Below are 25,984 nucleotides of genomic sequence, written 5' to 3'. Positions count from 1 at the left end.
GATAAGAGGTTGCTACTGGCTATTCAGGATGCCTAGGTACTCCTATAACGAGTTGTGCGGCGCCCGTGCCGGAGGACATAATTGTCCTGACATATGATGCTCTTGATCAGTGGCGGATCCAGGGGGGGGGGGCAAAATGGGCATTTGCCCCCCCCCCCCAACGGCATAGTTTTAACATTACGCCTATGGACGAGGCATGGAAAGAATCGATAAATTGTTATGGTTTGCCCCCCCCCAAAAAAAACTGAGCTGGATCCGCCTCTGCTCTCGATCGAGGATGCGGTCGAGGGCCCTATGGGCATAAGATCTCAGCTAGTTTCCTGCTTCCATGCCCTCCCGACTCATTTTACATCGCTTCAAGTCACCAGCGAGAACATTCATAATCTTCCTTTATACCTGATGTGAAGTGTGAACTGTGAAGCGCGGGCCCCACCCTGATGGGATGCGAGTGTTACACTACCGCTGGTGTGTCAATACATCCTATGGACGAGATGGACATGCTCTACGCGCAAATGGAATGACCGTAGACACATTTTCAGAATGACCGCTTTTCATCTCTTCATCTACCTATCAAAACAATCCGGCTGACTTCCTAGTGTATTCACAAGTCACAACTAACACTTTGCATGTGTAGAACACAATACTACACCATGCATGTGAGATGCATGAGTAATGAGCACTGGAAATGCAAGTACTATTACAAAACATTAGCTACACTAAAAATGCCAGAGACAGGTCTGACATTTATATTCTTACACTGGTGGTCTTGACTTAATCTCAGCACACCTTACACAGACCAATGTTTTCAGCACCATATTCATAGGTCCATACACACATGACACAACCTGTCCACTGTTGATTCACAGTTTAGTGATGCTGCTGCAAGTGTCCTACATGAAGAAATGCAACAAGACATTGCCCAGAGCCTAACTCACACAAAATTACATCAAGTGATACAAAACAACAACACTACATCATTTGCTCAGCTGACAAAGTGACACATTCTTCTGAAAAAATGTACCTGAATTTCAGCACATTTTATCTGAAAACCACCTTACAAGCCATTTACTCCAGCAAAGTGATTCATTGTTCAGAGTATCTTGCTTTTTTCTGTGCTCACCTCTGCTTGTGAGATCCTCTTTTAGAGTCAGACCTACTTCTTTCAGAATGTTTGTGACCTTTTTCTTCATCCCTTTCTTTTTTGACTGTCCTTCTGTGATGATGCCTTTCACTATCATCATATGATCTATGAGAACCTCTTCTGTGTTTTTCACCCTCCTGTTTTATGTATGCTTCCTCATGCTCACGTCTATGACCATGCCTTTTGCCATCCTCCCCCTTATCGGACTCCCTCCTGCTTCTTTTATGGTCATTGTCCCTGTCTTCAGAGTGGTGTCTCCGCTTGTTGCGAGCCCGATCATGACTGTCCTCAGAATAACGAGAAGAGTGCTTCTTCCTTCCACTCTTCACTTTGTCCTTGCTGTTGTCATCTTCAGATGATGAGTCTGAATCAGATGAGCTTTTCTTAGACTTCGACTTCTTTTTCTGCTTCTTCTTTTTCTTCTTTTGAAGCTTGGACAGCTTTTTGAGCAGTTTGAGTTTGTCTTTCTGAGAAAGGGACTTGATAAACTTCATCTCCTCAGTCTCTTCCTCACTTTCTCCATCATCTGATGCCACAAGCTGATGGGCAGGGATCTGCTCCGTCCCTTCAACAACACCAGCTTTCAGAGCAAGCCCATTATCTCGCATCCCTTGCATCAGTTCAAGAGGGTCAGTTGAAGTTGTGGGATTGGTAAGTTCCCATGGAGCTGTGTAGAGTTCACATTCTTTGTCAGTGTTGATGTGACCCCACTTCTTGCACTTGATGCATCTCACGTTTCTCACCTGGATACCAAATGGCTGGTCACGTATGGTGTCATCATCTTTCGAGAGATAGCTTTCCCTTGGGCCATTATACTTTCTCTGCCACTCGAATTTGTACTCTGGTTCCCCGTCCTCACGTTCTCGTTCCTTTTTCATACCAGCTGGAGGCTCGTACATGAAGTTCAAGCTCAGCTTTTCCTTGTTCTCTCCCTTCGCAAGAAGAGCTTTGTTGTTGTACAATTCCTGCTCTTTATCATACTGTGCCTTAAGTTCTTCCTGCTTCTTCTTTTCAGCATCTGTTTTCTGTTGAGCCATCCATACTCTCTTCAAATTGTCTATGGAGCCAGGGTGGAAAAACTTCTTGCACATGTAGTTATTAAAACCCTTTCCCATGGTTCCAGCGAGAGTTAACCAATTTAATACTTAATGCCGATTCGTAACAACCAACGATGTTGAACTACGTTGCAAGAAAAACAAAAACACGCAGCAAACCGCTCTATCCCTTGCTCTATCCCAACACACGTAACAAGGTATATAAAAACACTAATGACACCAAGAATGACACGTAATGTGCGTAATGTCGAACTGCGCACATAAACGTTCCTTGTCGGCATTTGTGGCGCAGAATAAATCGTTGATGCTTCTTCACTAAAATGCAGCAGTTTTTTACGGTCAACTATCTGAGTCTTGGGATCAAATCCATGGATCGACTATCTACAGGAATCTTGGGATCAACCAAGATTCTTACAGATAGGATCAACATCAAGCCATCAAGCCTTTATGCAAGATATCTTGAAGCAAGGACGTAAATACTTCTTGAAGAATCTTGCATCAAGCTACGAAAAACGACTTGCTGTTTTTGTATGTACATCATGCATGACATACCAGTAACTTCGTCGTCGTCTCATGTGATTTTCAACCGAGATGACTGGTTTTTAAAATGACGGTCATACCTCAAGTTTGTTGTAACAGGGAAAGCTTTCGATGGATAGGGGGTATTCACCACTATCAATGAGATAAATATGCATATTCGCTGTGCCTGTATGCATCGAAAGCTTTGTTTTTTTTTACAATTAACTTCAGTTATTATTATCACTTTATGTTATGAATTGGTTTCTGTAAGAATCTTGGTTACAACTTACAATAGCGAGTTTTGAAGCTTGAGTAAGACATCAATGTTTCTAAAGCGTGTAATGGTGCAAATAGCGTAGCATATTCGGATGCATGCTCTTATCGACGGAAGTATCTAATTCCCTCGTAAGGAATTTCCGTATCTGTGACGGTAATGAGGACGTCTTAGCCTCTGCCGACTGCCAGACGGAGACTTAGGCGGCCACCCAATCACCCATAAGCCCACCAGCACTCAGCAAACGCCTGCTAGGCCTGTTTTAGTCACCATTTACCGTCAGAAGTAGGTGCCATGCGCCGCCTTGTAAGAATCTGGTAGTCACGAGGGCGATTCGTTTGGACCGTGCAAGGGTATATAAACCGGGCATGGTATGCAACTGTACCTGGTAACTTACCTACTCTATAGCCACAAAACCACAAAAAGTAGCAAAGTGCTCCTCACCCCGTTCATATTCACTCGTGTCGGCCTGCCTCCCGAGGCATGTATCGTGCCGTTGCATCACTGTCCCGCTGTGAATGTCGACCAGTCACGGTGCCACCGGACCGGCGCCATACTGCCCGCGAATGACGTGACCTGTATTGGTAACCTGACTGAAGTCACTCTGGAACGCGAGCGCCGAGTCTTAACACATGCAACATATTAAATATCACCGACGGGCGACAGCAAAATGACAATGTATTTCATGACCAGGAAACTATGATACCTACTGCAAACATCGCGTGGCATTCCCCGCCTTTGAACTCAATAACCTTAACTAATCAGCTAGTATCAGCTTAATCACGCCCTAACGTGAGCTTGATATTTCGGCTGCATTGGAACGAAACGCGCATCAACAGACAAGCCGACAGGCACATACTGACTTCTGTCACAGCTGCGGCACGTCGCACCACTAGTGGCACGTCCGCTCGTAAGCACCACGCGCCCAACGATCACGTACGCGAGGCATACCACCTCCGTGGTCGGGTAAGTAGTTCGAGCGTTTCATCGTCCAGTTCATCGTCCATTTCCCACTCACTGGCGCGCGCGGAGCTCAATACACGCACGCTCCCGTTTCCGGCACCGACGCGCCTCTGCTGATACAACGGCACCGATGAGCACCCGCCGGCCACCGACACAGCATGCGACGCGCTCACCGCCGGGAGAGCGAGCTGTTGCTGCCCGTTCTGAGGCGGCTTCGCAGGCGGTCGCTTTTTCCGCCGCTTGACCGGCCGTTCGCCACTCGGCGGCTCGGACCCCGTCACCAGCGAGGCGTCAGTCAGCTTCCTCTTCTGTGCTGACAGGGCAGTGCCGCTCTTTTCACCCTTCTTCCAGACCTTCTTTTTGTTTTTGATCACCATCTTGTCGTAGAGTGGTTGCAGCGACTTGTAGCGCTCGACGCCTCGACTGAGGATGAACGTGGTCGGCAGCGGAATGCGCATCGTCTGTCGGATGTAGGTGTAGCCGCGATGGCTGACGACCGTTTTTAGTTCGATTGCGCGCCGGAAGTCTTCTTCGAGCCATCGTGGCTTTTTGCCGGTGCGAAGAACACGCATCTGCCTAGGCGTGAAGATCTTCTCCAGTCGCTTCCCCAACTTTTCAGCACGGCGCACTTTCTTGTCTGAATCCCTCTGAAGGATCTCCAACTTTTGTTTTAGCTCAGGACAAACTAGGCACGGCAAGTCACAACGCTTCTTGACCTCACGAACGACTGCCTTCTGAGCTTTCTGAGTATGTTTCTGCTCTTCTCTCACCTCAGACTTGTAGCGGTAATGACCAGCTATGGTGTCTTGCAGCTGCACCTCGCCGTCTAGCACCTGAATTCGGCTGTTCATCAGCTGCAGCTGGAGATCCAGCACCTGCTCCCGCAGGGCGGATATCGTTTTCCACGCCTCAGTCGGAGACAGGGGCAGCACCGTTCCACGACTAATAGGAGGCATCGGTTCAGGTAGCGGCGCGCGGTTCGTCGGCTCGTGGCGAATCGTCATTAGCGGTGGCTTCGGCAATCGTTCGTCCGCCTTCGCTGACCACCAGTGGGGGTTGGATTTCCGGTACTCGATTTTGTCCACCAAACCGGAATACGTCTTCCGCAGCTGTAGCAGCCGATGCCGTTTGGTTTTCACGGAGGACAGATGGCGTGTCAGCTCTCCGTACGGCAGATCCAGCGGCTCTGGGGCGGTCAACGGCGGGGGCAGCTCGGTCGACGACACACTGCCTGGAGCTCTCGGATCGTCGGCGGCCGACGACTTCTGCTGCGAATCGCTGGATCTCTGACCTCGCTGTGCCGTGCTTGCCACGCAACGCTTGACGAGAGCACTATACGAAGCCCTTCTAAACCCATATTTCTGCAGCGACTGTGTCAGTAGACTGTACTTGGCTGACAGTTTGCGGAGGCGGAGAGATTTCCGTCGCGTCGAGCCAGGGGAGGACCGAGTCGACATCGGCGACGGCGACGGTGGCGGTGACGCTCCCGCTGGGGAAGGTGCTGTCGCTGCTTCGTCTCCATCAACGTGCTGCTGTTCATCCGACGGCGGTGGCAGTGGCGCTCCTGCTCGGGGAGCTGCTGTCACGGGTTCGTCTCCACCCACGTGCCGCTGCTGATCCAGAATAGCGTTGAGTTCCTTCAGTGTCAGCAGCCGCTTTTTGGCAGCCTGAAAAGCGCAAATAAAACAAACTTTAATATGATGAAATCACGGGACAGTTGACTGAGGGATTTAACCCGCGACCCGCTGGGGGCCACGGATTTCCACGTCCTGCTGCGGGGGGGGGGGGAGGTGTCTGAACACTTCCCTTCTAACTCGGCTCCTAGGCCACGTAGCGATAGGCGGAAGCGACCGTTCGAAAGAGCGTCAAAAATAATGACGAAACTACAGCGGTCGCTTTTTGGTCAGGTCAAAGATCAGGTCACCAGATGTCATGAAAGGCAAAATTTCGCCGATTTTCAGTTCGAATGTAGACAATTTTCAAAAAAAAAAAACGACGCAAATCTCGGAAACTAACAGAGCTACACGCCCGGAAAAGCGCAATTGACAGCCCTATTAACCCGGCAGGTGGTGGGCCTCCCGGCCACCTTCCGCGCGGTGGGAAGGGGAGGGGGGCATTTCTTTGCCCCCCCCCCTCGTATCTCCGAAACTACTGGACGGATCCGTAAAATTCAAACGGCGTTCGATAGCCGTCAAATTTGTCGAAGGAAACCAAATTTCATTGACCTCGAGGTCACCAATGACGTCACAGGTCAGGTCAAAGATAAAATGTTTCACCGTTCACGGGTCTTCTAGGGAATGCACTATAACACCGAGTAAAACGCATTTTGTCGAAAATCAGCGATAGGGCGTCAGTTGCCTAGTACATTTGATGCTATTAGAGGTCACTGATAATACCAGGTTAGGTCGCAGGTCAGGTCACAACACACAAGTGTGTAATGAGTAAGTGTATGACCTTCTGTTCATGCCTACACTTGTGCATTTTGGCATTTAATTATGTTGAACTAAGTACACACAAGTGTGTAAGAGAATGAGAATGGACTTTGTTGCACACCTACACTGTTGGGTGTGCATCATGGCATTTTATCATGTTTGAATTGAGTACACACAAGTGTGTAAGAATATGTGCCTAAACTAGGGCGCATACCTACATTGGCTGGGTTTGCATGATATCATTTATTTGTGTAAATGAGTGTGTAAGTGTGATGTGTGCATGATACTGTAATATGCCACCCCATCTGTTTGGCGGCCTGGGACCTTGGAGCGCCCGACAACAAGCCTCGCTTCTTTGGGTGCTCTGGGAGCCCGGGCTACCTTGCTGCTGACATACGCTGAATTTGACCAGAGTTTGATGATGACTTGGCTATGACTGTGAATCCCCCTCTAACTAACCTGCCCCAGTGGACTTTGACACTTTCCCCAACGTGTATGAATGTTATGAATGTAATGAATGTGTGAGTGTGCTGATTAATTGGGGGCTTGCAGTAGTGGGCAGTCACCACTGATTGCCAGTGTTGACTACTTTGCTTCTTTTTTGTTCCCCTAATTCGCATGGCTTTCTCCCTTCTGCTTTTTTATGTTACATTTCATTTCCTAGCTGGGAGTGCCGCGACTTGCAATTTTAAGTTATTATGGTGTTAACGTAAGGTTCTGTGTGTCGCTGGGATAGAGGGAGGGGGCACTCCTGGTCACCTGATAATGGGTGGCGGCATAGAAAAAAATTCTTATTTTTGGTGGTCAAAATCCAAAAATTTCAAATATCCGAGAAAGCAGGTTTTTTTTTATATCTATTTATTTCACATCTTTACGATTCAAAACAAATAAACGACACACTAGGAAAGAAACAAACAACACACATCGTCAGTCAGGCAGCGCCACAAGTAATGAGCAGTGGAGTGGCGGCAGGTGGCGCCGCTCGTCTCCAGCATGGGTCCAGATGGCGCCACGCATTGGCGGCAATAAGAAAGCCAACTTTAACTTAAAGAAAACATTAAACAGCACAAAAATCTAATAATAGTACGGGTAAACAGGATGCACGTTTATATGATGCCAGCTCATCGTCGACGGCAGCGCAGCCCGGGGCGGCGGGCAGAGTCAGACTGCCGGGAGCAGCTTCTGGCAAGGACACCGCCGGCAAACAGTTGACGATCGGGTTGAAAGCGCCGAGACAGCTGAAGCCATAATAAATGTTACGTTTAAGTTATACTACGTTGTACTTGTGCGGAGTTGTGCAGCAATGATAGAGGGCACCACCCGCCCGCCACGGCCCCGCCGCCCGCGTGTCTCCCCCATCACATCGCTCAAGGAAAGGGGAGGAAGTGAAAGCTAGGAAAAGGAAACAAATTATAAAAAAAAACTTGCTCGTTTGTGGTGTGGCCCGCCTGGCCAGGCCGGGACGATGCCGTCCACGGCCCTGGGGAGAGCTGGGGGATGCTTCCCCAGCCGGGGAGAGCTGCGGGTTACCTCCCCGGCGCTCCAGGCGGGCCATCAGCCACCGCCCGCGCCGCCCTGCGAAGACGTATCGCGGGCGGCGCCCCCTATCCACCGGCCGGGCGTGCGAGCCGTCGACTTGTAGGGCCGGCGCCCCGCACGCCCGGCCGGCCGACCGGCCCCAGTCAAAGAGGCCGGTCCCGGGTTGGCCCGGATGGGTCATGGGAGCGGTGGCTGATGATCAGTTTATGCAGCATTCCAAAAAAGCGATCAAAGTTACGGCGCTCGGCCGCCAGGGTTGCTGGCATGCACGCGGCCCTGAAAGCTCCGGTCTTTTAAATCGACCAGGACTAAGTTCCACTTTTTGTTGAAACTTTCAAAGTCGTTTTGCTTGGCAGCGATAAAGTTCTCAGATTCAAAATCCCGTTTTAGGGATAGCCTAAACTGGTGAAAGGATGGGCGAACTTCTTTATATCTGGCATCATAAATCACGTATTTTGCCAGTGTCACTATATGCGTTTTCAGCAAACTTGTATCGTCCCCATATATCTTCACTTTATCGTTTAACTGACCAACTCCATTTCTCGAAAGATATTGCGATATCTCCAACCAAAAAGCTTGAACGTGTTGACACTGTAGGAATAAGTGTAGTAGAGACTCTTGGTTTACACCACAGAAAGTACATAAGCCATTTTCTCTAATGTGTATCATGTGTAAAAAGGAGTTTGTTGTTAAAATTCGCATTATGAGCTTATAATGAAAGGAGATATAACGTGTTGCACGCACACTACCTTTGACAGTGAGCAGAGATTGCTGTTCAAAGCAGCCAATGTCCCGATTCCACTTCCTCGTGATCCTTGCTATATCGCTTTGCATCCCATGAGCGGTTGTTTTTATTAGCCCAAGTGCCAATGTTTTTGTAAATGTTCTATTATTTAAAAGATAGTATATCCGGGCAGATATTGACGGTTGATTTTGACGCCAGTTATCTGGTTGGTTCTGTTGGTATACTCTAGGTAAGCTGCGCACTAAACCGTAATAATCCAAGTAATTGCATGGGATATTATAAGTCGCTCTGAAGTTTTGCCATGTCAGTAGCTCGTTACCGTTGAATAGGTCTCCAATTACGCGTATTCCTCTACTTTCCCAACTTCGCAGTCGCGAGCTCTGAAATTTGGTGAAGTCTGAATTGAATACATTTTCATCACATATTTGTTCATCCGGTATTATAAAGACACTAGAGAAATGCAACCAGGCTACGACCACATCTTTCCAGAAGGGATTCTTTATTTCTTTCAAAACCTGTTTCAAAGCTTTTACACCATAATTCCATATGAATTCGTTTTGCATCTTTACTGGAATAAGTGACTGCCAGGCACTCTGTTTGCCTGTTATCAGTCTTTTTATCCACTTTATTTTAAGAGATCTGATGTACGATGAGAGATCTATCATTCCTAAACCATTGGCAGAAAGAGGCTGACATAGTCTTAGCCTTTTAAGTGGGTTTCTTTTTGAGCCCCAAACGAATGTGAATATTATTTTGTTAATCTCCTTCACAATTTTTTCACTGGGATCAGGTAATGATGATAAAAGGTGTGTCATTTGAGACAATAACAATGTTTTGGCAATGGTGATTCTTCCGACTAACGTAAGATTTCGATTTTTCCATACTCCGATTGTTCTCAAGATTGCATCTTTTTTTAGGGATACATTTTCATCGACTATATTCTCACAATGAGGGTTAAATACAATACCAAGAAGCTTAAGTTTACGGACCCAGTTCACAGGTATATCAGGGCATAATGTCTCGTGTGTATAGGCCTTGTGTCCTATCCACATTGCGTTGCATTTTGAAACGTTAGGTTTCAATCCTGAGAACTTGGCAAACCATCCAAGTTCACCGAATACGGCTCTGATGCTTTCTTCCGTGCCATCAAGGAAAAATGTTGTGTCATCTGCATATTGTGTCAGCTTAACCTCAGTCTGTCCTATTTTTATTCCTTTGTAACGGTGGTTGCTTCTGATTTTATTTGCCAGGATCTCTGCTCCAATAATAAAGAAGTAACAAGATATCGGGTCACCTTGTCTACAGCCTCTCTCTATGTTTATTGGTTGCTTTGACAGTTGTCCGTTATAAATGATCCGTGAAAATGTGTGTGCGTGCAAACACCAAAATGTGTTAATGAAATTTGGTCCAAAGTTAAACTTCTTCAGACAACATTCCAAGAAACTCCAGCTCATTACATCAAATGCTGTCTTGAAATCTATTGATAATAATAAGCCGTTCAGGTTTTTGCTGTACGTTTCCATCAACACATCGTAAGTAACACGGATATTTTCGCCAATAAACCTGTTTTTCAAAAACGCTGTTTGGTCTGTGTGAATGATGGAATCTAAAACCTTTTTCATTCTATTGGCGAAAGTTCCAGACAAAATTTTATATGTTGAATTTAAAAGCGTGATAGGCCTCCAGCCGGATATCAAATTTCTAGGTTTTCCGGGCTTAGGAACTAGGGTTATAATTCCTTCTCTTTGTGTTACAGACAGCTTACCATTTTTCAAACCATAATCCAGGGAGAAAGCAGGTTTGTAGCTCTTTTAATTCTGCACCTTTTATGTCTGAAACATTTTTTCTGTATCTCTAAAGCTGTAGGCCTGACATCTCTTCCCGCGAAACCTTTTTTGGGGCCGAAAATGGCAGAAATGACGCCACTCTAAAGTCATTAGCGGCCAACCTATCATAGCCATTGGATTTTTTTTTTGGGTCACAATGTGCAATAGCTATTCACGGGGGGGGGGGGGGGTACCGAAAGTTTGGTGACGATCGGCGCAGCGGTTCTGGAGATATATCGAAAAAACTAAGGGGGGGGGGGGCAAAAAATGCCACCCCCCACCGCCTGGAAGGTTAATGCTCTTTTTGAGTATTCCTCTCAGATTTGACCTAACGTCAACCAACAGTTTTGCCTCTGTAAGAATCTTGGGTTTTGCCTGCAGGGGGCAAACACTGCCAAAATGGACTATTTTTGCGGAAATAGTTTTTCTGCAATAACTTATGACTCGAATCTTGCACGAGCTTACTTTTCCGGCATCGTATTGCTACTTGCTCTCGTCAAGGCGCATCAAATGAACTATAATCTAATCTTGAAAGGTCAACTTGAAAACTTGACCTCAGGTTAAGGTCATGACCTGACCGGAAACAGTCATGTTGCATATCAGTCGATCCGTATTGTCGATCTAAACACATCTAAGACGTTGTCACCACTCTAGCAAAAGTTATTCGCGAAAAACTGTCAGATACCATTCGTGACCTGAGATGAAATATGCAAAAGTCACGGTCAGCAGAATATATTGCATTAAAAACAGCTGAGATGCACCCACCCTGGGGTGCTGTTTCTGCGGCGGGTCGGCGTAGTTGAAGAGTGTCGGGACGACACCCTCTCTGAGTCGGACCGTTTGACCTGTGCGGTCCATGTCCTTCTCGGGGAAGTGCAGACTGCAGATGGTCGCCTCATACTGAGGCACCCAGAGGCCGCCATCGTCAGCTTTCCTTCGGACGGCGATCGCCCACTGGCGCCTCCGCGTGGGATCCCTCGGGAACCTGAAAAACGTTTAGCGCGATGAAAAACAGTCATTGTTTGTTTGTTGGGGGTTAGGGGCGCGCCGACTGCGAGGTAATTTTGCGCCCATGAAAAACAGTCATTCAGAAACAAATAAAGTAGCAGACAGCACGTGATCGTCGATTTGGGACTACAACGGGAAGCCGTTGGTGGAAAATTCCAAATCATTTAATCATGAGTGTCAATTTTCTTTAGAAAACTGTCTGTTTGGGTAAAGCTGAGCAAGCTGACTACGTTTGACTAGGAACATTTACCTGGTCTTATGAATAAGGAAAAACAATGCATGTGCATGCGCACGCATTGTGTGCAACTGGCCCGTGCAACAGAATCTTCAAACGATTTCAGGGTCGCCAGTGTCACTATCATTGGTCAGGCGCGATAAAAAATCGGTACAGACGATTACCTCCGGTCACAATGTGGTATAAAAATTATGTATATCCATATATGTATTATAACATCTGCGAATTTTAGTCTGCTTTCGTTGAGTTGCTTTAGCTATGACCATTTTTGCAATATGAGATTCCCGTGTTGTTCACGATTCCCTGTATAAAATTGTTTTGCAATTGGATAAAACACGGGAATTTAAGCGAGGCAGCTATAAATTGTTCACCTATTTCAACATTATCTCTCAAAATTTGATCACCAAATCCAATCTTTATATTTCTAATGCACGTCCCTCTGGGGCTCCTGGATTGCCTCGCCCTGCTTCGTTGACCACTCCCCTTCTAACTCGGCTTCTGGGCCACGTCGTTACGACAAGTGGTCAAGAGTGTAAAAAATAATGAAGGTTGTCTCGGTCATTGTAGGTCAGGTCTGTGGTCAGGTCGTCGGAGATAATCGAAGGTAAACTTTCGCCTATTTCGACAATCTTCGACAACTCGGCGCAAGTAGGTGTTTCAAGTAAGCATCAAGGTGATGAAGTTCTAAAACCTCTAAAACGTCATCTAAAAAAGTTATCAACATATCTTAGATGTTTCTCGGTGCGCACTATCTCATCTCAACGCCGCTTTGCGTTCCTCGCTTGTTTTAGAAGTAATCTCGGGGGGGGGGGGCGTGGGGGGACGTCCATTCTCAGACCTCAGTCTATGGCATTTCACCGCAGGCTCAGTCCAAGTGAAGCGCGGATTATAAAAGTGAGCAACCAGGCAGTTGTTTTAAATTTGTAATGCTGGACTTACCTATGCATTCTAGCGGTGCCATTCTTATAAACACTACTCCTCGCAGAGGTTGAACAATTGACTGCGCAACATTTTACACCCATTTTGACTTAACGAATCCTTTTTCAAAGTTTCAGGTCATTAAAAGTTGCCGCTTCCGTTTACATCATCTGAAATCAGAAATAAATATCGATCGTCAAACCAAAAAAGGACAAATGTAATTTCGAGATAAGTAACATAACAGCTTATACCTAATGTAATAATTGTATGCTGCCATACAACAGAATCACATGCATGCGTCAAGAATGCATAGTCAGAAGTGACAAAATGAAGACGCATTGTAACTTGTAAGTGTATTTCCGGACATGTCCAAACACAGTCTTAACCCTCGCCGGCACAGGGGGGGGGGGGGTTGATGCAACCCCCCCTAAGGTTTTTCGCGAATAACTCGCGTAAAAAGCGGCCGAGCGCGACGAAACTTTCAGTACCCTCGCATTGATCAATTTTACACCTCTCTGAAAATTTCATGACCGTCCCTGACTCAAATGACCTTTGACCTGTGACCTCTTTTCCGAGACCATGTTTGGCCGGAATCGCGATTCGGCGTATGTCGGCTCCCATTAGCCGCGCGTTTGCAAGCTTTTGGTGGTTTCAAACGTTCAAACATGTGAGTTGATGTTGCTCCCATACATTAGGGTGGGTGTCAAGGTCACCTGAAGGTCAGGTGAGGTCATTGACCTTTGGTGACCTCGGTTCACTTTTTCGAGTTTTACATGTTTCTAGGCTAGGTTTTGGAGCTGAATTCGAATTTAGCAACCATTTTAACATTTACGAAGTAGTTTTGGTGCCTTATGTTACGAAGCTGTCAGAGGCGGTTGACACGTATTACGAATACCCGTCACAACCCCTACCGGTTGACCTGACCTGACCTCACCCGAACTGGTCTAAATGCTTAAAGACATCATCTCTGATCAAAACTAACACGATATTCGTGATCAGCACCCCAGAAAACCACATAGGAGCTAGCTACACTTTACGACTTTCTAACAGGTCCCGATTTTCCCGGTTTTCGGGTCATTGACCTAGCCTGGAAGGTCACCCGATGACCTAGGACCTTAAAATTGGGTATCATCGGCTTCCTCTCGTGACGGGCAACACGCTCGTTTTTTTTTCCGCGAAGCTCTAGCTCGATCAGGGGCCAAACGCGAGGGAGGGGGGGGGGGGGTCGTACCCCCCCCCCCCTTATGCCGTCGAAGGACGCAAAATGGCCTGTGGCGGCTAGGGTTAAGGTTTCACAAAACCTTGGGACTTGTGGCAACCCATTCGTGACAGCATGCAATCTTTCTCTGATTTATTGATTTATTGAAGGGGCAAGCAAGAGCAACACAAATATTAATGTAAAATATCCATTCGTCTGGCGAGGAAAGCGCTTTCATTATATTTGTTTAGGTAAGCTAAAAATAGCGCATCGTGACACGTAAAGGAAATGTACTGATACAGCTATCAAAAAACTAGCCAAGCATGAACCTTCCCCTTTTAACCCGCGCCCAGTTGGTTTCAGCCTACTTCGCCATGACGGGGGGGGGGGGGGGTTGGCCACACACCATTGCCTCGAAAAGTAAAAGAATTAGAAAGGCGAAGAGAGACTGAGAGTTTTCTACAGATGAATTTAAAAAGTAATAAAAAAGTGTAATCGATCAGGTCAATAGCAAAGTCACTGGGAGTCATCAAAGGTCAAACTGTCGCATCAATCATTTTTGGATAGATCGGTACATAATTCGTTATAACTTAAAGCAGAGCCTATTTTAGGGGAATTTGACTGGGGGGCAACCTGGAAAATTGTCTTTAATAATCCATTAACCCTCGCCCGTATTGGTGTTTTCCAGCTGCGAACGTATATGGGGGGGGGGGTCCGTTGGACCCTCCCCCCTTGCCGTTTCACCCCTGATCGAGCTAGAGCTTCGCGGAAAAAAAACGACCGTGTTGCTCATGATGAAAGGAAGCCGATGATACCCAATTTTAAGGTCCTAAGTCATCGGTTGACCTTCCAGATCAGGTCAATGACCCAAAAGTCGGGAAAATCGGGACCTGTTAGAGCGTCGTAAAGGGTGGCTGCTATGGCTTTTTTTCGGGTGCTGATCACGAACATCATGTTAGTCCTTTCAGGGGCACCACAGGCCTGTCAGGGGCACCAGAGGCCTAGCAGGGACACCACATGCCTGGCAGGGGCACCACCGGCCTCACAGGGACACCTTGGGCCTGTTAGTGGCACCACGTGCCTGTCGGGGACACTCCAGGCTTGTCAGGAGCACCACAGTCCTGTCAGGGCCCAGGGACACCAGCGGCCTAGCAGACACCACCGGCCTAGCAGGGACACCACCGGCCTCGCAAGGGCATCATGGGCCTGTCAGGGCCTGAAGTTGTCGTTGGAACTTCAGGCTTGTCAGGGGCACCACAGTTCTTTCAGATGCACCGGCGGCCTAGCACCATGACACCATGTTTGGCCGGGATCGCGATTCGGCGTATGTCGCCTCGCATTAGCCGCGCGTTTGCAGTCTTTTCGTGGTTTCAAACGTTCAAACATGGGATACCAGTATAACGCCTTTTGGGGCGACTAACGGAGCGAGCGAGAGGGTGGGCCTTGCACGTGCGAAATTTCGAGGGGGTACCTCCAACTGACTTGTGCACGGCACTCTACTAACCGGTCTCTAGCGATGTGCCAAATTTGAGCACAATCGGCCTAGCCGTTCTCGAGATCTGAAAGCGGCACCCTGCACGTGCGCACGTGCAAAATGGGTCCCAACTGACTTGTGCACGGCACCCTACTAACTGGTCCCTAACCGTGTACCAAATTTGAGCGCCATCGGTCCAGCCGTTCTCGAGATCTGGAAACGACCCCTGCACGTGCGCACGTGCAGCAGCACCCCAACTCTGGCACATGGATATGCAGTGCCTAGTGGGTGCCTACCTACATGCCAACTTTCAGCGCAATCGGCCAAGTAGTTACCGAGATATTGCAACAATTACAAAACTGACACCTCTTCGTTTTGCACGTGGCACGTGCATAAGGGGTCACCCACATGCATCGGGAATAGTCCAATACTTGGTAGAAGGAATGAAGCTACCCTACAAAAATTACCGCGTGTAAATCGGTCAAGTGGTTGTTGAGATATAAGCCTCGCAAAAGCGTCCGCACGGCCGGCCGGCCGGCCGGCCGGCCGCTCATACTCAGAAATTTCCGTTAATCTAAGGAAAGACTACGCTCGTACGAAGTAACTGGACGGGCAGGCGAGCCTGCCCGTCCAGTTACTTCGTACTAACGTTTCAGCAAACCCTTTAAAAACTTAAGACTACGCTCGCTTCGCTCGCTCCGTAATGATGTTGCTCCCATGCATTAGGGTGGGTGTCAAAGTCACCGGAAGGTCAGAGGGGTGTTCACAGGCACCGCACACTGCTGCGTGCGGTGTGTGCGGAGCGTCCAGCAGGCGTGGGGGTAGGGGATGGGTAGGCGGCTCTGACGTCACGGCTGCGTGCGGTGGACGGTCCGCTGTGGCCAGTCCCGACCGGCCACAGCGATCGCTGTGTGCGGTGACGGAAGGCTGACGTAGGGACGCAGTGGGCGGAGCTTGGAGGCTGTGTGCGGTCCGACCGCACACAGGGCCCGTGAACAGCCCTCGGGTCAGGTCATTTACCTTTGGTGACCTCGGTTCACATTTTCGAGTTTTATGATTCTAGGCTAGTTTTTGGAGCTGAATTCGAATTTAGCAACCATTTGACCGTTTACGAAGAAGTTTTGGTGCCTTCGTAGCATGTTACGAAGCTGTCAGAGGCGGTTGCCACCAACTACGAATACCCGGCAAAACCTTACTGGTTGACCTGACCTGACCTGACCCGACCTGGCCTAAATGCATGAAAACATCATCTACGGTCATAACTAACATGATATTCGTGATCAGCATCCCGAAAAAAAAAAACATAGCAGCCACCCTTTACGACGCTCTAACAGGTCCCGATTTTCCCGACTTTTGGGTCATTGACCTGATCTGGAAGGTCAACCGAAGACCTAGGACCTTAAAATTGGGTATCATCGGCTTCCTTTCATCACGGGCAACACGGTCGTTTTTCCGCGAAGCTCTAGCTCGATCAGGGGCGAAACGGCAAGGGGGAGGGTCCAACGGACCCCCCCCCCCCCATATACGTTCGCAGCTGGAAAACACCAATACGGGCGAGGGTTAATGGATTATTAAAGACAATTTTCCAGGTTGCCCCCCTAGTCAAATTCCCTTAAAATAGGCTCTGTCTTGCTAGGCCGATGGTGCTCCTGATAGGCCTGTGGTGCCCCTGACAAACTTGTGGTGACCCCGACAGGCCCGTGGTGACCCTGACAGGCCCAAGGTGCCCCTGCGAGGTCGGTGGGGCCCCTGGCAGGTCTGTGGTGCCCCTGGCAGGTCTGTGGTGTCCCTGGCAGGTCTGTGGTGCCCCTGGCAGACCTATGGTGCTCTTGCTAGGTCGATGGTGCTCCGAACAGGCCTGTGATGCCCCTGACAGGCCGGTGGTGCCCCTGGCAGGCCTGTGGTGTCCCCGGGCCCCAAGGGGGGGGGGCGGGGGTCATGACCCATATGACCCACCCTTGGATCCACCACTGGTCATTACTTGCAGACTGACTCATTTGACATCCATTGCAAAACAAGTCACAGTAGTATGTTTGTCACCCTGTTCATTTATGCCCATTTTTATAGTGGGCAAATCTCGACGACTGGGGGGGGGGGGGGCAATTCTGTTGAGTGCGGGGGCATTTGCCCCCCCCCCCCCAGTTAACATGTTAAAATAGGCCCTGACTTAAAGGGACTATCCCACCTTCTAAAATGTTGTTAAAACCAGTTAAATTGTGCCCGACTTTATAGATTGGATGACCAGGAACACGGTTCTGGCGTTTATTTTTCATTAAACATCTTAGACTTCCCATATTCCAAACACAAACCTTCAAATATGTGACGTCACAGCTCAAAATTACCTCCTTCCCCAGGTCACATTACTGTCATAAAGCTGATTCTTTTTACTCTGTAGGCACCACAACAAAGTTCAGACCAAGTTTTAAGCGATTTTTCAACGAACAAACCCATTTAAATCAGAATGACTAAACGAAACGGTCGCTCCATGTTGAAGATAGAGCCTTGTACAAGGCCCATTTTCAAATGAAGGGAACGAATTTCTTCAACACCAAGAGGCCGCGGGGGTTGCAACCTAGATAGATAGTGGTTTCTGAACCTCGCCGCAAACTTGGCTATCTCAACTCAAACCCCATGTTAAAGGTGGGATAGTCCCTTTAGTAAAACAGTGCTGAGTAAGAGTAACAGTGCTGCGTCGTAAAAGAAAAGTGCATTAGATAGCACTCAAAAAACCTCCGTTGGTGTATCAAAGGTCTGATGTAAGGTGGTTTGGTCACTAGAGGGCAAAGGCAGTCAAAATAGACTTATAGATAGAGCAAACAGTTGTCATGTACTTACTTTTGATACCAAGTTTGTACGACGGCGATTTTCTAGTACAATCATTGTGTTTTAATCATCGAGAAACGTCAAAAACTAGAACTTAAAAGATAAACCAGCTTCAAAAACAAATTTTGATTATCCTGATTGGCCATTACCACACTTTTTTTGTTCTGGTCGGGGTTGTCACTTGTCAGTCACCCCACCCAAGCAACCGGGAAACATGATAGCTCCACTAATACCGTTCCCCTCCGGGGTGACAGGGTTGCCGGTGGCCCGCCTTTTGCCGTCGAACTCACGCATGTACCGGAACGTCCTCCTTCCTCTCCCTGGTCAGCGAATTGAAGACACAGTTGTACGCCGCGCATTCCTTGTGTACCTGCAACTGAGGAGAGAGCCATCGTAACGATGTGAGCCATCGCCCTGTTACGGGAGGGCCTTTTTGGAAACAATCTCCAGATTTTTTTCCGTGTGTAAAGAAAATCGTGGGGTGCAGCTCCGCGAAACTTGATATAGGCTATTATGCATCAATTTTGTATCACGATCACGTGTAAAAATGACCCCACGTTATAAATGACCTCAAGGTCGTGACCAAGGTTCTGAAAGACCATATAAAGAACTATATATCACTTTTCCCGCATCTTTCTACTTTTCCAAGTTTTCGAGAAATTCGGGTGCCAAATAACCTACCCACACCACCATGACTAAGTTAGTTTGCTTAACCCCCAGGGCGCGAGTTAGCCTCATCCTTCTCTCCACACCACTTATTTTCGAGTAACGAAAAAAAAAAATGGCTCGGTGGTGCCAACCCCCGACGTTATTTTTCTCCTTTTCGTTCGAATGTTTGAGCGGATGGATTGACAGAGCTGGAGCCCAGGCCAGGTAAAGCTGGTAGGTAGCGCACTTCGAATCTAGATACCTAATTCGAATGCCGAAATTAAGCGTAATTTCAAAGTCCGACACAGTCCGCCCACCTCACTGGCTTAACCCTATTCCTGGCGGGGTCCGCCGGGACAAGAAACTGGCGGGGGGGGGGGGGGGCGATTCGGCCCCCCTTCAGATCTAAAAAACTACACATCGCAGCGACAAACGGCAAACGGCGTTTGATAGGTCGTTTAAAGATCTACAAATTTTACAAAAAACATTTTCAGGTCAGGTCAATATTGAGGTCACCAGAGGTCATCAACGATAACATGTTTTGGAATTAGTTACCTATATAACTTTTAAAGGGACCCTCCCACCTTAACATTAGTTTTGAGTTGAGATAGCCAAATTGGTGGCCATGGCCTGAAAATACCGGTTTGGGCACTCATAACATCGAAAAATGCTTTAGTTCGGAGATATGGAATTTCAAACTTGCAGTTTTCGGATTCTAAGGGGCTAGTGCATTGGTATGCCCCCTTAGAATCTGTGACGCCAGCGGAGATCTAACGATTTTTTCAATCTTTTACTAAAACGTTTGGTAGCACGCGGTGGTATATGCTGCTTTGCGCGCAACAAATGCCGCACTTTCAAATAAAGTCGCTAGGAACAGCAGAGATCCCAAAAAGTAAACAAAAGTAAAAGTCTAATATCTTGAAAACCGGTGAATATTTTTCGATGAAATTTGGTGGATATTCGTTTTCACTCTTTCTGAACCGAGCGACATCACTTTCATGCCAATTCATTAACTTTTTTGAAGGTGGGAGGGTCCCTTTAAACTAAGAAACATAGTGACATAAAACCAATAAATTTTTTGTTGCTCTCGCCGAGGCGATGCGAAATAAGTATGTGATGACCTTCACAGGTCAATTTGAAATTTGACCTGAGGTCAAGGTCAGGTCATCAATGAGGTTGTGGGGTATGGTCATGCTGCATACCAAACGACGCGCCTTGACCAGGCGAGCAGTTTGGTACCACTTACAAGTCTTTAGCACCATCATGTCGTGATTTATTGACAGAAAAACGATTTATGACGTCACATGACCTCAGATGACCTTTGCCGGTGCCCCTGTCAATTAGCGGCACCAGGATCATCACCGATGAGATAATCTTCCATAATACTGAAAGAATTGGGTGGTTTTGACTCGTTTACACGAAGCAGGAGGCGTTTCAATATTTTCCCATAGGCTTGCAATGTAAAGGTCACGAGTCTGGCCTGACCTCAGGTCACAGATGGGGCATTCCACGTCAAATCAAACACCGAAATCCGTCATCCCCTTCGATTTTTCTGAAAATTTGTAGGCAGACTGGGCATGGTTCAAAACTGAGTTACGTATAATATTTTCGAAATTTGATAACGTATCGCTGAGATATAGGTCATCGAATATAGCGAAAAATGCCACACATCAATTTTTTAAATGGCTATAACTCTGGTTCCTTTTCTGGTATCAAAATGATATTAACAGGGTCTTATAGGCAATTGATAAGGCTTTGATTTTTAATTATAAAATTAAATTAAAGTGACCTTGAAATGCATTTGACCTTGAATTAAAACAGAAAAATTTAAATAGCAAAAAACACGTCACCTTCGATTTGGGTAATTTTTACATATTATGTCCGTCACAATGTTCCCAACCATCTGTGAAAAAATTGGAGTGGGCCATTCATAACTTTCGCGGCAAACGCCGTTTTCATGCATCAACATCACGCAACCGCGCGTGACCTTGAAAGACAGAGTCAAGACATGCTTGCTTGTGTACAGTCTGTCTTAAAAGTACCGCGCAAAGTGACGGTGGATCCATCGAGCCTGACTGAGGAAGGGCCTGCTAAATTTGGGTCACCGAAGCAATTGACATCCTCGTCCATTCCCTAGGTCAAATGGTCGGTGACTTTCAAATTAAAGCAGACCCTTTCTCCGTCAGGCTTGATGGATCCACCGCCACTTTGCGCGGTACTTTTAAGACAGACTGTACACTTTCTGAAATGAATGATTGCTGATTAGTGATATCCCAAACTCTGCGAGAATGGAAATGCATAGTCATCGTAGTCAAGCAGTCACGTTCCATAGTAAAAGTGTCTCAGGCAAACGGTATTTTGCGGTGAATTTTGAGCCGTGTGGAAATGCATCATGAAGTAAATTCAACGAAAACATTATCACGCAACGATATCTTCACGTCTTTTGATCTTCACTATACGAAAGAACATACATTTTCTAGTATGTATGGGGAATTTCTAGTTAATCCAATAATAAATATGGCAGTTAGAGACCTGCTAATTGAGTAACATGTCGCCGGCTGAGGCGGGCTCGGCCGATGCGGGAAACGCAGCAATCACAATTTTGTGTTTACACGTTCATATTTCAATTGTTTACCAACCGATTTTCAAAATTCTTTCACCATAAGATTGCCTGTACATTTCTTAGTCTTCTCACAAAATTTGACGCGAATCGAACGTAATCAGCGGTAGGGAGCGCGATGTAAAGACGGAACCGTTCCGTTCCGTCCCGGCACAGTCTACAATTCAGGCGGCGCGTAGCGGTCGGCGCCGGCTGCCGAGTCGCCGCGTCGCTGCGGGGACAGGATGTTCACTTTACACCGCTATTACTAGAACAGTTGTGAACCGATTTTCTTATTGCTTGCACGATGAGATGTCCAATTCAATTCTTGACAGGTAGCCATAATTAATTTCGCATTAATCTTATGAGATATTGGCGAAAAACAGGAGGGGTGGGCGAAATTCGCTCTTTCCCCTCCACTGCGCGTGCTAACATACGTTTGCATATGTGCAATTTTCTTCAAAACTTATGAATGGCCCACTCTAATTTTTTCACAGGTTGTTAAGAATATGGTAGGCAATAAAATATATGAAAATGAGCCAAATCGAAGGTGACGTGTTTTTTGCTATTTCAATATTTGTGCTTAAGAACAGAGTTAAGCAATTTTCAAGGTCATATATTTAAGTAGGTGCAATTCTAAACAAATGCTTAAGAAATTACCTAAACAGTAAGGTTTATTTCATTCAAATCAAACAAGTACAACCAAAGTTATGGTTGTTCAAAAATATAAATATGCAACATTTTGTAAAAATTTGATGCCCTATATTTAGAAGACCTGTGGTCAGAATGTGCAAAAAACATCAATGTAATGTCGGGGGCCACACAGGAACTCGCTCACAAATTTATACTGAAATCGCTGATGGTAAGGTGCAAAACAGCCGATTTTTGTTCGATTTGACGTGGAATGCCCCAGATATGAAAATTCTGAGATATACAAATTGCACATACTGGTACCCTAACTAAAACCTGAAGAGAAGAAATTGATCGGTCAAGAACTCTAGCTCTGGCGTGATTGCAAACTTTTCTGAGGTGGGGTCACCAAACCGTCTCTGGTGACCTGACCTGACCTGGCAACTTTTTTTGTCAAAATGTGTGCAATGAATGTTTAGAAAATTCACCGAATATGAGCTTTCAGTCTTGCGGCGTTTGGCAATGGCACAAGAAAAACCTGAAGGGGGGGCCTTAAAGCCCCCCCCCCCCGCCAGGAATAGGGTTAAACTGGCGCAAAATTTTATGATCGATTTGAATGAGCAACATTTTTCCGGCTCACGTTTGAGCTTCAAGGAAAAATGTTGTAGCTCAGACAGCATTCTTGCGTTTTTTAAGCAATATAATATAACTTGATCATTGATGAGTGGGTGGCTTTTTTATAAATTTAGTCCGAATGGTTGAATGGGTGGATTTGAGGAGTCAGAGCCCGCACTAAGCATAGCTTGTTGTTCTGACCCTGACCCCACCACCCGATCGCGCAATTCCACTTGTATGGCAGAATTTTGTCCGAACGTTTAACGTGCCCTCACGACTGGACACGGCCCCCTCCGCTCACTCACGTTACCTGGCTTCTGTGCGGCCCCTGCCACAGACACGCACGCCATTACACGTAGGAGCTAAATGTGGCCGCCCGCACCGGGGCTTGAACCGGGCTCTCACCACCGGCTAAGCGTCGAATTCCGGCGCTTTTATCACTCGGCCACGGAGAGGACGAGTGGCTGCAGGGCTTAGTTGCCTAGCTAAGCAGAGCTTGTCAGCTCAAAGCCAATTTTTGGCATACATTTTTTGGATGTTAAGAGGCAAGTATCCATGACTCTCATCTGTTTCAAGGAAACCGAGACACACGTCACACTTCACAGCACATGAACACATTACATTACTAGGTAAAGCAAAGGATTTGTGTTTTTGCAGCAACTTACTGGTTGACCACAATGACCACTGACTTTGAATGAGGAGCATTGAACAAACTTACCTTCGGATCATACCCTTTCACAATGTGCGTTGGGAACACTGATGGCACTGCAAAGTCTTGTAGCTTTTGGCGAACTCCATATGGAACATAATCCTCCTTTACAAAGTGTTCACTGCAAAGTGTGAAACTTCCCTTGATGACTCTCTTGAGAGTTAGGTCTTTGCGTCGGACTGCCTGGATCCACTTTCTTGCTCTTTTCACACACTTGGGGAAACTGAAAAGAGCAACAAACTCACAAGTTATTACAAGTGTTGGTAGAAATCAGGATGAAGACACAGCTTTATGGCTACAATAGTCCTAATGACGTGGATCAATAATATATGTTGTGCTCTTTTGGTATGAACTAGGTGTAGGCAGCAAACAGCAGTGAAAATGGCAGTCACTTCTGCCTCAAATTACCCATCAGTTACGGAATAACCTAAGTCACATTGAGAATGATTTTACAGATGTGATCTAGCATTAGACCTTATTTAATTATGTAGCCAGCAGTTTTTTTTTTCAAATTACAGATATATTGTGACAAAAGCCATACAGGACGATACAATCGAAATAATATGTTTCTAATAACAACAGAAACAAACATTTCAAAACGAACAATGCATGCACAGGACATGGGCAGAACAGCACGTATGCTGCTCAAGTGCTCACACTTCACTCAGAATAAATGTCACGGAACTGTACACATTATTAGCTCAGTTTATTAGCAGTTTATTATAGCAGCCAGCAGTTCATTATCAGACTAATGTTGTGATGTTTAGAGGTTAACTTTAAAACATACTTGCATGTAACTGCTTTTGTATAATTTTTGCCATAGCAGACACTCCACAGACAATTTGTGGCTATATTTACGAGTCCTTTGTTAGATGAGGATAAATAAAAGGGGTCTAAGAGCTGAACAATGCTAGTGCTGTTACTTACTTATGAAAGCCAATATAATTTGCACCTTGGCCTTGGTCTTGCCTTTTGAATCTATTCTTACATCCATATGCTGCACAGCATTTCACCATTTCTTCTAGTACATGCCCTTTTAAAATCCACCCAAAGCTTTAACAACTTGGGCTGAAAAAGAACAATGGTGTCAGTATACAATGGTGCTTGTAAGCAATCTGCCAGTAAAGCTAAACCAACACAACCTTCAATGCAGATTGTTATCCAATTGACTCAGAAAGTATCTGTGAGGCATGAAGTGAGGCTTGAGTTACCACCCTTATGATGGACAGTGTTCTCCAGTGTTGACTGCTAGTGTTGGTTGTAACTTGTAATTTATAACACTGTAGCACAAACACCATTCAAGCTTTGGTCTATATTCTGTCAGAGTATAGACAAAGACAAACCCTTGTGACCACTGAAGACTAGCATAAGACAGGTTATGCAGGATAAGAAAAAGTTAGTTATAGGTGGCATTATTGGAGGACAGGTGTTCTGGTTAGTATGCCAACTAGCTTGCACTGGTGCCAGATTGGAAAACATCCATACACTACGCCGGGCGTGCGTGAGATCCTCTTGCGCCGGAATTGCGGCGCAAGCAAATTTCACGCTGAACTTTCCGCATAATTTGCGCCAAAAATTGGGTGCCTATTTGTGCCAAAATTAAGGGTGCGATGTTAATGTTAAGTCAATGGGAGGTCAAAAACCGCAATATCTTGAAAACCGATAGAGATATTAGCCTCAAATTTGGCATGTACCTGCTCCATGAGTATACAAAGCCTACTTTGGACAAGTTGTTTGATTCCGTGCAATATTCACGTTGATATTGCACGATAAATGTGGAAAAACTGAAAAGTTTGAGCCGAAATTCATTAAATGTCATTCAAACTAGGCGCAAAAAATGAATGGCACCCGCATCTCCTCAAAGTGGACAACAATTCTATGTACTCCGATTTTCCATTTTCTTTTTGCAATGTTGCAAAAAATGAAAGTAAAACTTTGCTCATCTTTCATTTTTTGTGTGAGGCATAAAACAAAAAAACTGGCTACATAGAAATGTGCACAGAGCATTTCTTCACACGAAAATGAAGTTTACTCTTCAGAAATATCTGAACTGTGACTGGAATTAAGCCAGATTCATATCCACTTTTTGACGGTTTTGTTGGTTCAAGGGAGTGCCGCTAGATGTCGTACGGGTCTCCGCCTCGGTCCCTGCCGTTCCCCCATGTAATAAAACCCGCGAGTCGCGCCGACCGGCGGGGAGGGACTGTCAACACACGGTGATTTACGGTCTGGGGTTCCCGCATGTGCCGGTGGCCGTGAAACTCTGCTGGAACAGAAGCGAACTCGGGATTGTCGGAGGAAAATACGGATGGTGGGTGGATTGAATGAGATTAGTGGATTTTATGTAAGTAGTATATCGATACACAGGTTACCAACTACCAACCTTGGCGCCTATATACTTTACCTTCTCCCCTAAATAAACATGGGCATTGCATGTGAACTGTGATGGCATGCTTGAATTTGATTGTGGCCAGTCTGTCTACAGGGTGTCTCAAAAGTTCGTTTACACATTTCCCATGTCAATAAAGCATATTAGAACCGGCCAAAAATCTATGTCCGTGAACTTAGCGACGTATACGTATACGTATTCAGCGACGAATTCGAAATCACTTCAGATTCATGGCATGGGTTAA

General features: G+C 46.4%; 2 protein-coding genes across 2 annotated transcripts; both read right to left on the bottom strand.

Annotated features, from left to right (window-relative positions):
- Positions 1-585: 585 nt before the first annotated feature.
- LOC122368534 (corepressor interacting with RBPJ 1-like) lies at positions 586-2,591 on the bottom strand. The gene has a single exon (XM_043342541.1). The coding sequence runs from the start codon at positions 2,254-2,256 to the stop codon at positions 1,117-1,119; it is 1,140 nt and encodes a 379-aa protein (XP_043198476.1). The 5' UTR covers positions 2,257-2,591; the 3' UTR covers positions 586-1,116.
- Positions 2,592-3,650: 1,059 nt separating this feature from the next.
- On the bottom strand, positions 3,651-25,718 carry LOC122368533. The gene is made up of 5 exons (XM_043342539.1): positions 25,577-25,718; positions 23,361-23,574; positions 18,441-18,526; positions 11,260-11,479; positions 3,651-5,619 (listed from the first exon to the last, which is right to left on the bottom strand). The coding sequence occupies exons 4-5, from the start codon at positions 11,350-11,352 to the stop codon at positions 3,922-3,924; spliced, it is 1,791 nt and encodes a 596-aa protein (XP_043198474.1). The 5' UTR covers positions 11,353-11,479; positions 18,441-18,526; positions 23,361-23,574; positions 25,577-25,718; the 3' UTR covers positions 3,651-3,921.
- Between the last annotated feature and the right edge of the window lie 266 nt (positions 25,719-25,984).

Source organism: Amphibalanus amphitrite, unplaced genomic scaffold (assembly GCF_019059575.1).
Source record: "Amphibalanus amphitrite isolate SeventyFive unplaced genomic scaffold, NRLGWU_Aamphi_draft 000955F_arrow, whole genome shotgun sequence".
In the NCBI taxonomy this organism is placed as follows: Eukaryota; Metazoa; Arthropoda; class Thecostraca; order Balanomorpha; family Balanidae; genus Amphibalanus; species Amphibalanus amphitrite.
The sequence above is the reverse complement of the archived record's forward strand: the minus strand, read 5'-3'. Positions and strand labels throughout refer to the sequence as shown.

What these genes read in the sequence shown, in the direction of transcription:
- LOC122368534 (XM_043342541.1), bottom strand. Translation starts at nt 2,256, where the DNA reads ATGGGAAAGGGTTTTAATAACTACATGTGCAAGAAGTTTTTCCACCCT.
- LOC122368533 (XM_043342539.1), bottom strand. Translation starts at nt 11,352, where the DNA reads ATGGACCGCACAGGTCAAACGGTCCGACTCAGAGAGGGTGTCGTCCCG. An exon ending in CGCAGAAACAGCACCCCAGG is followed by an intron (nt 5,620 to 11,259) that starts GTGGGTGCATCT and finishes TGCGCTTTTCAG; the next exon opens with GCTGCCAAAAAGCGGCTGCT.